Here is a 16,391-nt window from a genome sequence, read left to right as displayed (position 1 = left end):
GGATGGTTGGACTAGATGATCTCGTGATTCTATGATTCTTATTTTACACAAAGAACGATATTGTGTAAGCGATACAGAGAGAAAATAGCCCATGTGATTTTAAAAGTAGTTTTATTTCTCCAGATGTTTGACTGGTTAACAAGAGTAAAATTTATTAATCATGCTCTAATTATAAATCACTGCATCCAGGACATTGAAAATAAGAGTTGATTTTCGGTTATACAATATATACAGTTGCTCTGCAACTAAACAAAATAAAAACCACTGAATTGAATATTATACATCTCATAGCATTCTAAGCTGCATTTTTAAGTGTCCTTTGCTCCTTTTTAAACAGTTAACACAGCAACCTAATAGTCTATTAACAGTTTTTTTGAATCATTATTTTGATCGGATTTGAAAAGCTGTATGAAATATGCCAAGATTTTGGACTTAAAATTCTAAATTTTATATTATAAATAGATAGATATCTACAGGCTCTAGAATTTCTTCTTCCTCTGCCAGAGGAAAAGCAAACTTTGAGAAATGTTGAAAATCTAGGGATAAATTTTGCTTAGCTGCTTAATTGGTCCTCAACATTTTAACAGTCTGCACAGCTAGTGCTATTACAGTGTAGTCTAAAGGCTTCCTAAGTGACTGGTGAACAGGACTGTGACTAATTTTAAAGTGTGTTCCTCTTCTAGCAGAGCCCAAGGAAAATTTGCATCATTGTTTAAACTTTACGAGTTGTACACTATAAGATTCTGTGTTAAAAATACTGTACATTAGGAGATCTGTGCAAAATAATATGCCCATTTACTCTCTAGACTCTATCAGGGATAGAAACATACAAAATAGTGTTGCAAACTGAAATTCAGTAAGTGAATAGAACTGTAGTGCTAAACTATTACTCTATCATTTTACTGGGAACTTTGAAAATACAGACTAATTTGCTTCAACTTGCAACAAAAAAAATATCTTGAAACATTCCAGTTTGTTCCCCATTTAAACTGCAGCAACAGCATCAAGAAAATGAAAGTTATGTGTATACTGGCTGTACCCACACGTTTGAGAGGCTATTGACCATTGGACCGTTCAGGAAAAGCGATACAAGGTAAGATCAGTGTTGCTCTCCCAGCACTTTGTGATATGTGATTTTTCTCCAAATAAGTACATGCAGTGGCTTGTTTTCCATTCTGTTCCATGTAAAATGGCTAAATTTAAACAACACTTGTCAGAAATTTGAAGTTCTCTCGATAAATCTAGAGAGAATATTCACAAAATGTGGTCAAAGCCAATGTGACCTAGACATGGATTTTTCTTACTGTATGCTACCAGTTGCTTCTATAGCATAAAAGCAATCACTGGTACAATCCCAGAACATACCAACACCAAAACGACACCTGAGTTGTATTGGTGCTTTCCATCAGCCAACTGGGAATTATCAATAGCCTAGCCTTTGTTCACAAATCAGTAAAACAAATTTAACAACAGTGTAGCTACCATATACGTGGGTATATTATATAAATACAGAGTGAGTTAGCAAACTATTACTGTTTGCAAGGTAGTGGCACACAAATTGTCATAAAATAGAACGTAATGTACTGTACTTGTGAGGTGTCAGAGACCTTACTAACCAAGGATAGTTATCTAAGTCTTCCACCAAATACGTTCTGTGTGAACACGTTAAGAAATTCCAAAACAAACAAACAAACAAAAAGCCTAACCACTATAATGATACAAGTGTAAGAAATGTTCTGCAATCCATCATCATGGTTAAGTACATTTCAGGAAGTGCAGTTTTCATATCCTTGAGTTAATGCATAACTCAGTAATATTGCCACAGTTTAGTTAACCAGCAGTAGTCACATTAAATGACCAAAATGGATGTAACATACACAAAGAACATTCGAAAAACAGGTTCCACACACGTGCAGCCTAGAAAAATAAGTCTCAAGCTCACAAAATCAGACCTAGAAAGTTCAACGACTAACACAGATTTCAGATAACTTTAAGCAAATATCTACATCCATTCTGAAAGAAAGAAGTTTCTCCTGTGGTAAACTGAAATACTTTTTTCACTTTTACCTGGCCAAAGACACCTAGTTAGAATTGTTTCTTCTGCAATAGATGATATCCTGGATGACAGCCACTATGACAAGATGCTGAATGAGTTCACTTTAGAACTAAGCAGCAGCTTGCGTGTTTTGGTTCAAAATACTTCAAACTGTATTGAGAATTGGATGAATTCACTGCCCTGTTACAAATGCACACAATTTCCTTGATTGGGGAAGCAACACTGAAGTGTGGTATTGTCAAGTTAAAAAGGGAGAATAAAGTAACAGTGAGTGACTTAAAAAGAACATTCTTCATGTTGTGATGTTCACATATTTACATGGATTTTGATTGTTAAAGCTTTTCAGTTCACCTTAAAAAAATACAGGAAGAGGGTTTTTTGTGTGTGTGGTTTTGTTTTTTTGTTTTTGTTTTTTTTTTAAGTGTAAACTGATAATGAGAAGTTTTCACATAGAAAAAAGTTCTAAAAGTCCCAAAATCAGAACAATGGTAATAAAAAAGTAAGCTACAGTACCTAGGACTTGGGCAGTGTTCTGGCAAGGTGTCTGCAGATAGGTAGATGAAATGAAACAGAGCAAAACTTATTTCTGTGACCGCTGGTAATGAGAAATGTCTCCACTTATCAGTAGCAATTTAGTCAACAATAAAGTGCACAAATGATACAGGGAAGGCTCCTTTCCGACTTGGATCTCCATCAATATGACCAATCTGCAAGAGTTCAGATATTTTTGAAGTTAATCTCAAAAAGGAATTACAATATCACCAAAATGAACACCAGTGACCTTCCTGCCTGAAGTATGACAAGTCTCTTCCTACATCTTTTTTTCTCCTTTTGCCAAAGACAAGGAAATATCATGAGAAAACTCAGACCAACAGGATGCATTTGTTATTCAGCTATAAACTTTTTTTTCCCCCAAATTCTGTTTTATTCATCTTTTTGAAAACAACACCTCATAATGCAGAACCTCTACTGCGCCATTTCAGATCATTCTGGAATGCCTGGCAGCTCAGTCTATGTTTGCTCTTGCTTTCTCCTCTTAGCAGTAGGTAAAAAGAATGGATTAAGCTTCAATAAATCTCAAGCATTTGGGGTTTTACATGAATCTGTATGTACTTAGGTACAGCATTATTGCCAATTTAGATGCAATATGGGATTCTATTCTCTGCTAGCTAACAATCAGGCTAAGGCAAGTGTTTTCACACACAACAATTTTCCAAGACTCCTTCAGCTGATGCAGCTCTGGAGTGCAAATAGTTGAGCTGGTTTCCCAGCACACAGGATAGACCACTTCTCAATTTCAGTCAGCTAAAGCATCAGGACAACAAAAAGCTGTCTCCCGAGGACCACCATAGGGCATCTTCAAGGAATACAAAATAGTTGTAGATTCTTAAGTTACTGACACCAACCCAAGAATTTCCTTAGTTACACATACTGGGTACCCTACTAATCAAACTTTTTTTTTCCTGAATGAAAAGCTAAAGATTTATCTGAAGCTTAATTTTTGAACAGAAGAAACACCTGGAATAGGGCTTTCATGAGATGAAACTTCTCTTATTTGGAAACACAACAGGAATCTTTTGAAGTCAGAATTAACGTCTGCATTTCATGTATTTCTTTTAAAGTATGTTGACAGGAAACACAAAATACTCACCCACCACTCCTGATCTTCTTCACCATCAACTACAATGATATCTCCTTCTGAAAAAGTTAGCTCATCTGGGTTATCAGCTACACAGTTATAAATTGCTTTCACTCTTTTGGGTTTAGTTTTTGACTGAAATGTAAAAATAAGGAAATGTAAATAACAAGCATGGAAGAGTCAAAGCAGACTTAGACTTGATTTAAAGAAAGCAGCAGAAATGGTACAGTTATTTTTCATAGGTTAGAGTTCAGCTAGATCTCTTACTCTTTTACTCCAAAGCCTTTCAGAACCTCTATGCCATCAGTGTGGGCCAGCTTTCCCTTTGTAATCTTCCATTCCAGCTCATCCAAGCCAGCCTTCAGAGCTCTACATCACTGCAGCAAGCACGACTTTACTCCAAATATGCACTGATCAATCAAGTGCAACACCATGAGTGCAGCTACACCATGAGTGCTGTGAGGTCTGAGTCACGTATCAATATGCCCTTTTCTAATTTACTAAACCCTTAAATTCAATCTATAAATTCTCCAGAATACCTTCAGGCTCTCTCTAGTGCTAAAGACTGCAAGCCACAGGAGTGGTTTTCCAATTGGAAAGTTCACTGTTTATTAGGGAGTTTCAATATTTCAGTATTGCAGTAGGATTCCAATCCTAGTAATGACTTGTTTGAAACCATGCTGAAATTGTTTTTTCTTAGCATCACAGTATCCACCACCCTAATCTCATGCCTCTCTCGGTGCAACTTGGCCTGTTCCCATCCTGTGCCACCTACAGCTGCTTGCATTTGCTTTCAATTCCTGTTGCAGATCAACACTAATGCTATGCTCATAGTGATTTCCGTGCAAGGAGTGGGGAGGTGCAGGATAAATAGCACAGCATAAGCTTTCTGGTATCAATCTACCCATTCCTCCAGTTTCTCCAGCCTCAGTCACCAAAAGTCTTTCATTTCTACCTTAAGATGCCAGAGCAGATCTGCAACTGCCATTTAAGTCAAGAGAGAGATGTTCATGCAGTGCATGTTTGGGACAGAGGCTCCAGATGGGGCAAGGAAAAGTGAGTCTCACCACCATCCTGGAGTGCCCCAGGAACTTGTCCCAGTCTCTGCTTAGGTCAGCCATGGAACAGGAAACTTGGGAGAAAAGACTTCATCCACAAGCATCCATTTGCATTTTAGTATAAACTAAATGAGTTTAGAGAGATGAGACACATCCTTAGGCTCTGTTTGTGTGCATACCCCACGGAGATGCAGCCTTGCACTGCATCACGATGATTTTGCTCCATCTCAGCCAAGTTACAGTTTGAACCACAACCAACTTTGTCAAGAGGAAAAAGTTTCACATCAGTACAACAGTGACATAATGACCAACTTTAAAGGGTTGTAATTCCAAGTATTTCTTGTTCTTTGGATGTCAAAGGAATTAAAATAAATCTCCATTCCCATGAGGCTGACATCCTCCAGGAAAGTTTTCCATATGTCTACAATGTTTTCAAGAAGTTTACATTGAAAAAAATGCTGCATCAGGAACTTTCTAAATGAAAAACAGGCTATTGGTCAAATGCCTTATAGGAGCCACTGGGCTGCACACATATGTGTAACCAGACCTTTTTCTTTACTCAAGGAGTACTTCTGCAATCGTTTCCTAAATCTGGGCTAGCTTCTGTATTCTCTGGCAGACATAGCAAAAAATATTGAAGTATAAGGCCAAATGGAGTGATTTAGTCAAGTGCTTTAGCTAGACTGATCTAGCTAAAGCTCTTTAGCTGAGGGGGCCCTTGACTAAATCTCAGCTAAGATGCTTTGGCTAGATTGATTTAGCTAAAGCACCTTAACTAGCATACAACCTGAGCCAGGTTTCCCTTACTTCTTTGTCTTATGACAGAAGAATATTTTCCAGTTGATTTTCTCAGTGACAAAAAATTCAGCCTACTGGTGCCCTGGAGTTATGTGGAGTCAGACATGTTCCTCATTACATGCAACTAATATTAACCAGTGAGTAGAGACAGACTGTTTCCAAACACCAGCCAGGACAGCCCTTCCACACAAAAATATAGCAATTTGTCTATGAAAGAGAAAAGGAGTGAACAAGATACAGGACTACTACGACCTTAATTTATGTAGAAAGCCAGGTAGGGAGCTGTTTCAGAATTATCAGGTGTGCTAAATGGATGCATCCAGTGCTCACATCTGAATCTCAAAACACACAAAAGAAATTGGGATCAGAGTTTAACAGCTTTACAGAAACAGCAATTCCCTTAGTGCATATAAGCAAAAGGAATAGCTACTCCATTTCTCACTAACCAGACCATTAAATTTTATTGTGGTCTAAGTTATTTTGATGCAAGACAGACACTAACTTGGTTAAACAAGAGAGGGAGAGGCAAGAAAACAGAAGATTTTGCAATACCAACTAATGCAAGATGAATTCCAGATGTCTCTGTAGTTTTTTTCATATTATCAGATGACAAAAGCTAGTAGGAGTTCTAGGAGCACCAAACAAATGTGCAAGACTATGCACATGAACACAATGAAGTCTGTCCTGGAGAGTTACTATTTCAACGGACATGGTTAAGGAAAAATGAATGGAGAGACAGAGCACTGAAGAAAGAATATATCCCCTTAATAACACAGTTCTGGAGACCGAAACACCACACCTCCCACCTCTCAGGCTATTATGAACCATGTTCCTACACAGAATTTAAAGTATAAAACAGCCCAGGCCTTGTCACAAAGAGCACCTCAAGAGCATGGGATCTCTATTTTGTCCTTTGTCTATAGTCAGCATGACAGAGAGTTGTAAAGATAACTAATTCACCAAAGATCCAGTTTTTCTTCTTTTGAACCTGGCTCTGACTAGTCTAGTCTGAAATCAAACTTGACGTACTTAGGTACTTAGGTAAATAATTATATCTACTTCCATTATAAAAGAAAGCAAAAACCCTCCCTTACCACTTCCCTGAAGTTTAAGAATCAAGTTATAAGTGACTTACAAATGACTTACTACTGTACACTTGTCAAGCTCATCTACCCTCAATAACCCATAAATTTTACACGTGGTGTGGGTCACGTTCAGATACAAGCAAAGAATCCAAGCTCTGTCGTTGGTTTACACCTTGTTTTTTTGTTGGTATTCTTTTTAATTAAAAATAACTGACCATCACTTAGGAAATGCAAGAGAGGCAAGGTTTTCCTGAATATCTACCAGAGGTCACACACTGAACAGGGGATACAGGTTTTGTATTTTTCATGGTTCACAAACTTTCCTCCTAGCAGGACAGATTATTAATCTCAGGAGTGTGTTTGATAGTGCGTGGAAAATTTAATGAAGTTCAAACCCACACTGTCTACTTACTATTTGGGATTTCCTTGGCATTGGTGCTGGTGGCTGGATCTGTGCCAAAGTATTTGTTGTAGAACCAGTCTGTGTTACTGGAATTTCACATACAGAAGACGATTCTCCTGCTGGTAAGGTAAGTAAAACAATTAAATTTTAGGCATGCTTTAAAAAATATTTTTAAAAAAGGAAAAACAATAATGCAAATTAAAATCGAATCATCCTCAATTGGAGGATACAAAGAATTTTATATACTACATGTATTTCATCTTTCTACAAAAACAAAATATAATTTTTCTACAATCTTCTTTACCAAAAAGATTTATTTTTTTTGCAAGTACAGTTACTTAAGATTTTTTTAGTGTTGCAAGACATTTAATATTGCAGATATGTTACAAAAAAACCCAAACAACTACAAAATAGATAAGACCAGAACCAATTTTTTCATTTCTCCACACATTCATTACAAACTGCATGCTGTTAGAACTTTCCTTGCTTAATCAAGGCCATCTTCATCAAGATGCAGTTCCTTCACGGGAAACTTCTAACGATAATGGCAGATAATGACTAGCAAATTCTCACTGTGTTGTTATCACAGTAACAACCAATAAACAGAAAACATACAGAGGAAAAGGATATTGGGCAGGAGAAATTCCACTAAAATCACCACAGAATCCATGCAAACTTTCAATATTTTATTGCAGTGCCCTAAAACAGTTGCTAAAATATTGCTCTATTCATGCAGAATAGCTTTAAGCATTGAGGCCTACACAATCAAGAAAATAAACAAGAATGCTGGTACTGTGTAAATGCACAAAATAAATGAAATAACTGGCCCCATTACATTGTAAATAATAATAACTAACTGCAGCAAAATAAATCTATAAACCATAATTACCAGTTTGTTGTAGAGCCCCAAGTCCTCTAGACTGCCCCTTGTTACTTAAGCCAGATGGCTTCTCAGACCTATTCAAAAAAGTAAGAAATTCTTCCATTTAAGAAACAAACAAGAACACCAACCACAAGAATCCAAGATATTTTTCAAATTATAAAGTTCTGTGATATCATCAGTTCATTTTGGTGACTGGTATTTTAATTTTAAAATATTAGTTTGCTTCCTTATTTTTGAGCAAGCCAACGATTAGCTGCATTTCAGCTACAAATGTAAGGTAGAAGAGTAATTTTAGGTTCCATTTGTGCAGTTTGTGTAGAGCTGATCTTTTCTTAAGTTCTGAAGTTCATTCCATTGCTTTTTAATGTTCTTCGGTGCAATTCATTAACAATATATATCATTATATATGGTCTACATTATAGCAAACTTCAAGTTGCTTCTCCCTTTTACTTAACATGTTGTATACAATCAGAGGTCTAGAAACGAAGGTCAAAGGTCGTTTATCTCTCGTCACAAAGCATCACCCCTACATATTATCTCACACAGACATATATACGTATACATGCTTCTATAACTATTTATGTTTGTACAGGCTATATCCTGCCAAATTTTCAGTGGCAGAGAATCAAAAAAATTCCTAGAAAATTTGGTAACATTCCACTGTGCTTTCTTTTGGAAAGCTTTCCCTAGCATCTAAATTATTCTTGCTACAATTTAAACCACAATGTTATTTTCAGAGCCTCCCTGAAACATAAAAAGGAATGACATCATCCAGTGTGTTGCATATATTTGAAGACTTGTATCTGTGCTACAATTTCTCTTTTAGAAGATGAGACTCTCATTTCTTTCAAACTTTTATCTTAACAGCCATATTTTCTAGACTTCTCATTATCTTACTGATCTCCCCTGGCTTCAGCCTCAGTACTTTGTGTATTTATTTTACTTCAATACCTAATACTGAATAGAGTACTCCAGATGAGGGGTCACTGACGTTGAGACAGTTGGAAGGATTCATTCCTAAGTCTTCTGACTAACTTTTATTTGTGACTCATTATGTCTTTGCAGATTCTTCCTCTAAAGGATTTCTGTTCAACCACACTTTGCCATTCTCCTTAGTCTGTTTTTGTAGCTGATTGTTCCTCAGTACCAAGTGTTGCTTAATAAATAACATCCTTCCTCTCCCTAGACTACTACAGCCATTTTTCAGGGCTACTTTGAATATAATCCCATTCAGCACGACAAGGGTCCCTTCTAACTTTGTTTCCTGCAAATCTGAATATTTTCTACTCCAGGTCTACTTCCACCATGAATGAAAATACTGAATGGAACTGAACAAACAACAAGCATGTGAACAACAAATGACATAATCAGACATAATATCCTCTTATCTCTTCTTTGTTATAAGAAAACTAGAAACTGATTATTCTTCATGGCTTCTTACTTCCAAGAAGGGTAATCATTCTGCAGATATTATGCAAGTCATCCAATATTAAATCACTAGTCTGTTTTTACTGTGGGAATCCTCGTAATGCAACTTCCTTTAGTATCTGTCCTCTGTTCATTCACATACTTTACAACACATCTAAAAGGTGTGTGCCTTTTAGAAGACTTTCATATTATATGCCACATAATTGAAAAGTTAATAATAATTATGAAATATATGCATTAAATACTAAAATGGCATCAATTACCCAGGAATAGGCTTTCTTTGAGAAACTCTACTAGGAGGTTGTGGGGGCAGAGGTGGCGGGGTTGGCTTAGTTTGTGGAGGAGCTGGTTGCTGTTTAGACTGCTGGTTCAAAGCTTCCATAATGCTGGCTGTCTTTGCCACTGGAGGCGGTGGTGCAGGAGAAAGCACGTCTACAGAAAGAAGTTAGACAGTGAAAAGGAATTAGACTTCGATTTACCATTTTGTCTCTTGGATTCTCATCCATAGGTTTTCCTGTTACAGCATTTATCTCTATCACAGATAAATACTACTTGTAATCAACAATTTAAACATAAAGCAATCCTTCCATTGGAAGGAAGACCTCTCTGGAATGAGGCTTACCTTTAGTTTCACCTAGTCAAGATCAGAGAGCTCACAAGTACTTCCATTCAACAAAGCGTTAAAGTACAAACAGAAAATTCTTGTGTCTTAACAAAGTCATTCTGATCTAATATTTTCAAGAATATGACTATATTTAACTGAATACTGTTTGCTCAATCAAGACCTTCGGTTTGATTTTTATGGAAAAATAACTGAGTGAATATCTGAGAAATTCTGTTCAGAGGAACTTCTTTTAAAATCCTGTTATGACAACATGTAGTCAAAGAAACTTCACAGTAGGTTTAGCAGTGAATTAAAATTTCTATTGAATTCTTGAAACCACCACAGCAGCAGTTGGTGATGCATGAAGACATCTCTTTGCATTCCTACGTTCTGCAAGAACTGAGCACAGTGGTGGAGAGGTGGAAGCTTGGAGCCCTAGGCTTACATCAAACACTTCATCTTTACAAGTCACCAATGAGAAATGCATCATTAAACCTATACATACAGGTGGAAAGCTCTTTAGCTCTAATAGTAAAGTGCTATTTCCTGTTGACCCTGCAATACACCATACAGTCCTCACTGGAACGTCGGAGAAGACGGCTCATACGAAGTCACTGGATGGGAACGATAGGCCAAAGCTACAGTCACCAAAAGAGGAAGCATGAGTTGTGAAAATGGAAAAATAAGCCAACTATGATTAGATACAGCAGAAGGGAAAACAGGGGAAAGTGGAAACATACTTGTAGATGTTACACGCAATGGCGGCACAGGGGGATGAATAGCTGGTGGGTCAGATGAAGATCTTTGCCTGCTTATACTTTCCACTCCTAAAGAATTTGTCTTCCACATTGTATTAGATGAAGAAATTGTCTGAATACCACTGCCAAGAACTGAAGGCTGAACTAAAAAGAGAGGAAAATACTGCATTATTATTTTTGCTCACCCTAAGCACAAAGCGTTAATATTGACACCTGTGCTTTTAAAAATAGTGCAGCTATACACTATATTCACCAAATTAGAACTACTGCCATCCTGTAATACCAGGAATACTAGAGCAGGAATCAGAATCTGCTCTAAAAAAATACATACAAGTTTCTGGCGGAAGTCTTACTAACCGTTTACCCTAAAATTTGTCTCCAGGCATTACTTTAAAGTAGACCAACACTTGAAAAGCAGAATGTTTTTAACAAGAAGAGAAAAGATATGTCTTGCTACCTTCTTTAACCTGTGGCTGATAGCTGTAATCATCTCAAGTATACCAAACAAAAAGGATCTCGCTCTTAATACTAGCAGACTTTGCTGACTCAAAGTGAAACATCAGTTTTGATTCGAGATTGACATAAAACCCAAACAAGGAGCTATAATAGCTACGCCTGAGACTAGAATTGGTTACACAGTACTGCTTTTTCAGAGTCTCCTAAATTATTCCATTCTAAAGAGCTGCCTGCCCATTCGTAAAAAGCACACTACAGGCCTTCATCATAAGGCCAATATTTTGCACTTTTCGTGCCATTTTTCCCTACTGAGAGTATGAACATCATATTAAGAAAACACAAAACAGATTAAGGTATGAATAAATATCAGGTTGCAAGGAAAAGCATAAAAGGCTCAGAAGGCTTGAAGAACAGCTTAAAGCTAAGAGGATAAAGGAGTAATAATAATACATCATAAGTGTAACAACAATATCAGCTATTGACATGAAGCTAAGACAGGTGATACTATCATTGCTTATAACCAAGCATATAAAATAATAGGCTAACGCACTGCTAGAGTAAAGAACATGAGTTAATAGACTCTCTGAGCCAGGCAGCATGCTTTCTTGGCACAAGTCACACTATACTGGTGCCAACAAGTCTGAGGTTGGGAATGAAATTAAAATGACCCTATTTCAAGTGTCATTTAATCAAGGGCAAACACTGGGTAAAACCATATGGTTTGCCAAGGGTAAAATAATATCAAAGTGTAAAAGAGTCTTTTTAACTATCCAATTATATAACTTATTTAGGGATAATATCTAACAGTTGAACGGACAGTGCAAGCTCCCTCACAGCCAAAAGACAAGACACTGGGGAGATTTTCCTGTTTGGTGGGAGAAGCATTCCTTTTCATCAAGTAAAAACCATATCCTGATATTAAGCTTAGACTTCATGCAAAAATGTCAGGTAAAAGGAATCCCACCTTGGCCAAGAAACATAGCTGTATGCAAAGCTAAACTTCTGCCAGCCTCACACTACCCTTTCGAAGTAGCACAGAACCATGCTGTTCTATTGTTTTCGGTCTTTTTTCCTCACAAAACAATACATTTTAATCCTCCTTTTATGCTGCAGCCATTTCTGTGGAACAAACAACTGAGTTTCCATATTACACAAATGTTCAATTTGCAATCTCAGCCATGATCACTGTCACATGGAGCCCTGTATTCTAACCTCTGTGCAGTGCTTTCCAAGGCAGACATCACTCTCATAAGCCTAGAACATTCTGCATTCCTTATGTCCTCTTATGGAATTGGAATCTATCAGAAAATGAAGTGTTTACACAGTCATTTTCTGGAGTTTAACTTTACATAAGTTTAGTACCCATGAGAGATTGTGGATTAATAAACAGCACTGATACTAATAAGCTGTTAATTGCACTGAAACAATAAAACACAACCGAATGTGTACTGAATAAAGACAACCTATATAAATCTCTCTACACTTCTCCAATATCCACACAGATCACATATGAACATAAGAATGAGGCTTAGGTGTCAGCTTTAATGGTAGATTTTGCATCCTTTCTGAACAGGGATGAGGCCAGTACATTTTATGTACATTGTTCTACTGATCACCTACATTTTTAGGCAACTAACAGTTCTAGTTTCAATTTTCCATACCAGTTTTCCATACTGTGAATCTGTGCTTTGTTCCATTTTATTTTATCAACCTTGAAGCATTTATTTATTAAGAGAAGACACTGTAATGCTAAAAATCTCTCATGTTTGGCCTACGTTCTCCTTTTCCTATGTGTTCAAACAATTTCCTATAGCAAATGTTATGAAAATTGCACCTATAAATTTGCACTTTGACAATGACATCTTCAAGTAAGAGAAGAAAAGATGGAATTTAAGTAAGAAGTACTTGCCAAATTAAATTGATTGTAGCCCTCCCTTTAATAAAAGGTTTGATTTTATTGAAGTTATTCAGCATGTGTTTTCTCACACACTACTGTGTACTTTCTTGCATTTATACTGAAAATCAAACTCAGAATTGATTGTGCAGATTCACTTCAAATACGCAAGATGAAGGTATCAACAAACTGTTCCAATACTTACCCGTGCAAAATAACTGTAAAAGAAAACTTGAAAATGAAAGAAAAAAATGATCACGATCCCAGTCATCTAACATATTTTCCAGTGTTAGTACCTTTGCCAATATTTCTCGGAGGTAGAGGAGGTGCACTACTTGTAACAGGTACTGAAGGTTGAATGGGAGGTGGACTGCCACTGAGTATTGCTCCGTACGTTTCATTCTGCAGTATACTTGGCATAAATCCCCTTTGCTTATCCTTAGCAATGTTCGCTGCATCTCTTGCCAACGATGCTACATTAGGCTGAAGTTGGTTTGATCCAAGCTGATAGAAGCTGACGGGCCTGTCCTCTCTCCGATTAGGACTGGGTTGCTTTAATACAATAACAGAAGTGCTCAGTGATTTTGTATTATTTGTACTCACTTTACTTATTAATAGAAAGTTGCCCATTTCAAGATAGTCAAAATCGCTTCTAAAATGCATTTTCATTGCTTCTAATACATAATCTGGAATGTATACTCCTTACCTTTCAGGAAACATTCATGTTAATAAAAAAAAAATAATGTGAATTGCATTTCAAAAAGTTATTCTTTCATTTTCTCTTGTAGCATATTCCTATACATTAATACTGTATTCTGTATATACACATAGAACCACAGAATGTCAGGGATTGGAAGGGACCTTGAAAGACCTATACAAACTATACTGCTATAGATAGCAATGAATACAGAAATTCAGAATAGATCAAGTGTTCCTGCATAAAAATATCATGTAATATTTTTCAAAAACATTCGAACAACTGAAGAATCTAAGCCTCATATGAAGTTCAGCAGCGTTAGATCCCAAACCAATGACGTTCATCTCAAGAACAGGACAGAACTGCATCTGAGTATTCTACCTGTAGCTCAAACTACAACACATCAGTAGCCCAGACTTCTCCTGAACTCTTTTTAGCTCACTAATAACAGCACCAGCTAGGGAAATTAACTGGCAGAGGGGATGGAACATCGCTCAACCTATGCACATTATCAAACGAGCTCCAATTAGCTGTCCTTGTGATCCGCAGGGAGTCATCTGTTTGCCATGCACACGTTAGTTTTCCTGTTTCAATAGCAAGGATGATAATTATTGTTATCAAACCATTAAAATAGCTCAAGTAAAAAATTCATATGGCTATTGCAGGAGTGGTTGCAACATTCCACAGTTCAGAGAGCATAATTAAATATGACTTTAGAAACAATGCTAGATAAACACTTAGCTGCACTGTCTGTATGAAATTAAAATAACTATTTAGTTATATTTAGTTAATATAACTATTATAAGCATTTGAGCAGAATAGACTTTCATTGACAGTATTATGAATAGGCAATCAAGTTTCCTCTGAACACATACAGAGCCTTCTCTGGATAGATCATGTAAAATCATGTAGGCCTCGAGACATGTTACAGCACAACATGATAGCTAAAACGATGTGAGTGCCATCCATCTGCACTAATGCCTGCCTTTCCTTTAGCTTAGCAGTGCCACTCTTTGCTAGATGACTCCTCTCCTTACCTGATGTAAAAATTACAACAGAAAGTTTTGAGCTGCTTTATCAAAAAGGTCACTATTATTTCTGTTACCATCTGAATGGCAACACAATATACAGAAATACATAAATGTTTGGATATACTAGAAGGACTGGATTTAACAGCCTACAAATTACAGATTCTTGCATATATACCAAAATTCTCAAGAAAAATCTTAAGAAAATTCCCAAAAGGTAACAATTGTTCTTTGAAAGGGAGGACTTGTGGTGGCTTTTTTACTCTTTCCTAACTCTAACTTCTTTGCTAAGTCAACTGTCAGAAGTAATAGCTCTCTTACTCTAAGGGAACAAGACATGGGAGAAGAACCCTGCTGACAGGATCCTCCCACAGGCACGTTTTGCAATGGAGGAAACCTGTTGATGTTAAAATCCATTTCCAAAATATTAAAGCGTTCCAAAAAATCTGATGGCCTATTTTTAAACACAGTCTGTGAAAGGAAAAGAAAGAATGAATCTATGACTGTGAGGTTTTAATATTTCTGAAAAGAAATTAAAAAATCCAACATACAATATCTGGTTTTATGTTATTAATCATTGAAGTATTGGCAATTTACATCCTGCCTGATATGGGGAACTTTGCAGGAGATATACCAGAATATCAAAATTTGTAGAATGAAAAGTTGAATTTAATTACCCATAGGATAAAGGATTCTTTTCTTAGCTACTTCCAACAGAAGAACAGTTGTGCTAATATCTAGAGAGCAGCAAATATTGCTCATCTCTATTGTACTTGCTCCTAGCTATTTCATGCACCTTACAAAAAAAGCAAGAAAGGCACAAGCAATAAGAACTCTGTGCATACACACACAAAACATCTGTTCAATACTTCTACATAATACTTCTACATAGAGTACATTTCATAAGGCTGTATTTTGGAGCCTATGCGCCATTTCAAATTACTCAGCAAGCCATTTTTCAAATTGTTCTGATACGAAAACTTGGTAGTTTGCTCCCTGTCTGTATGTTTAGGTGCTTAAATACTTGTTAAGTTGATCCCAAAACTGGGAAATGTGTTTCCTTTTTTGTTGTTGTTTTTGTTGTTGTTTTTTTAAATGGAATCAAGTTCCTATGGTGTTGGAATACTTTGTAATATGAATACTTGTAATGTGACCATCCTTGGAGATTTTCAAAAGCCATCTGGTTATAATTCCGAGCAATAGCCTCCAGCTGACCCCACGCAGGCAGCGGGGTTGGACCAGAGTATCTTTAGAGGCCCCTTCCAGCCTCAGCCATTCTGTGCAATTCTGTACCCAGTAGCACCATCCCAATACCTGAACTTTGAAGTATGAAAATGCAGAAAAAAGGTATCTGCACAGGAAGATTCAGAATTAAGACAGTCTTGCTATTACTGAAAATGCTTAATTTAATGCACAAGTTTAGTACCACTGAAAACAAAACTATAGCCATCAGTGGAGCTGCTTCACAAGAACGAGGAGGTACTGTAAGGTATATCTCTTTGTAATGGCACTTTTCCTAGTATGTTACTTCTGCTTCAAGATCAGAAGACCTACACATTTCTAACATATTGAAAAAATAACAACTGTACTGAATGTATATTCAC

General features: G+C 36.7%; 1 protein-coding gene across 4 annotated transcripts in view; it reads right to left on the bottom strand.

Annotated features, from left to right (window-relative positions):
• Positions 1 to 94: 94 nt before the first annotated feature.
• The window catches only part of ASAP2 (ArfGAP with SH3 domain, ankyrin repeat and PH domain 2), an 88,044-nt gene continuing 71,747 nt past the window's right edge, over positions 95 to 16,391 (bottom strand). For 3 of the 4 annotated variants that reach the window (XM_085217987.1, XM_085217990.1, XM_085217989.1), the window contains 7 exons: positions 13,359 to 13,614; positions 10,695 to 10,856; positions 9,614 to 9,782; positions 7,929 to 7,996; positions 7,049 to 7,158; positions 3,708 to 3,830; positions 95 to 2,763 (listed from right to left, as the gene is read on the bottom strand). In XM_085217987.1, coding sequence (XP_085074113.1) covers positions 2,689 to 2,763; positions 3,708 to 3,830; positions 7,049 to 7,158; positions 7,929 to 7,996; positions 9,614 to 9,782; positions 10,695 to 10,856; positions 13,359 to 13,614 — 963 coding nt within the window. In that variant the 3' untranslated portion in view covers positions 95 to 2,688. The remainder of the gene's footprint in view (positions 2,764 to 3,707; positions 3,831 to 7,048; positions 7,159 to 7,928; positions 7,997 to 9,613; positions 9,783 to 10,694; positions 10,857 to 13,358; positions 13,615 to 16,391) is intronic. The other variant, XM_085217988.1, reaches the window with a different exon arrangement.

Source organism: Meleagris gallopavo, chromosome 2 (assembly GCF_905368555.1).
Source record: "Meleagris gallopavo chromosome 2, MGAL_WU_HG_1.1, whole genome shotgun sequence".
In the NCBI taxonomy this organism is placed as follows: Eukaryota; Metazoa; Chordata; class Aves; order Galliformes; family Phasianidae; genus Meleagris; species Meleagris gallopavo.
Note: the sequence above shows the minus strand (reverse complement) of the source record. Positions and strands in the feature narration are given on the sequence as shown.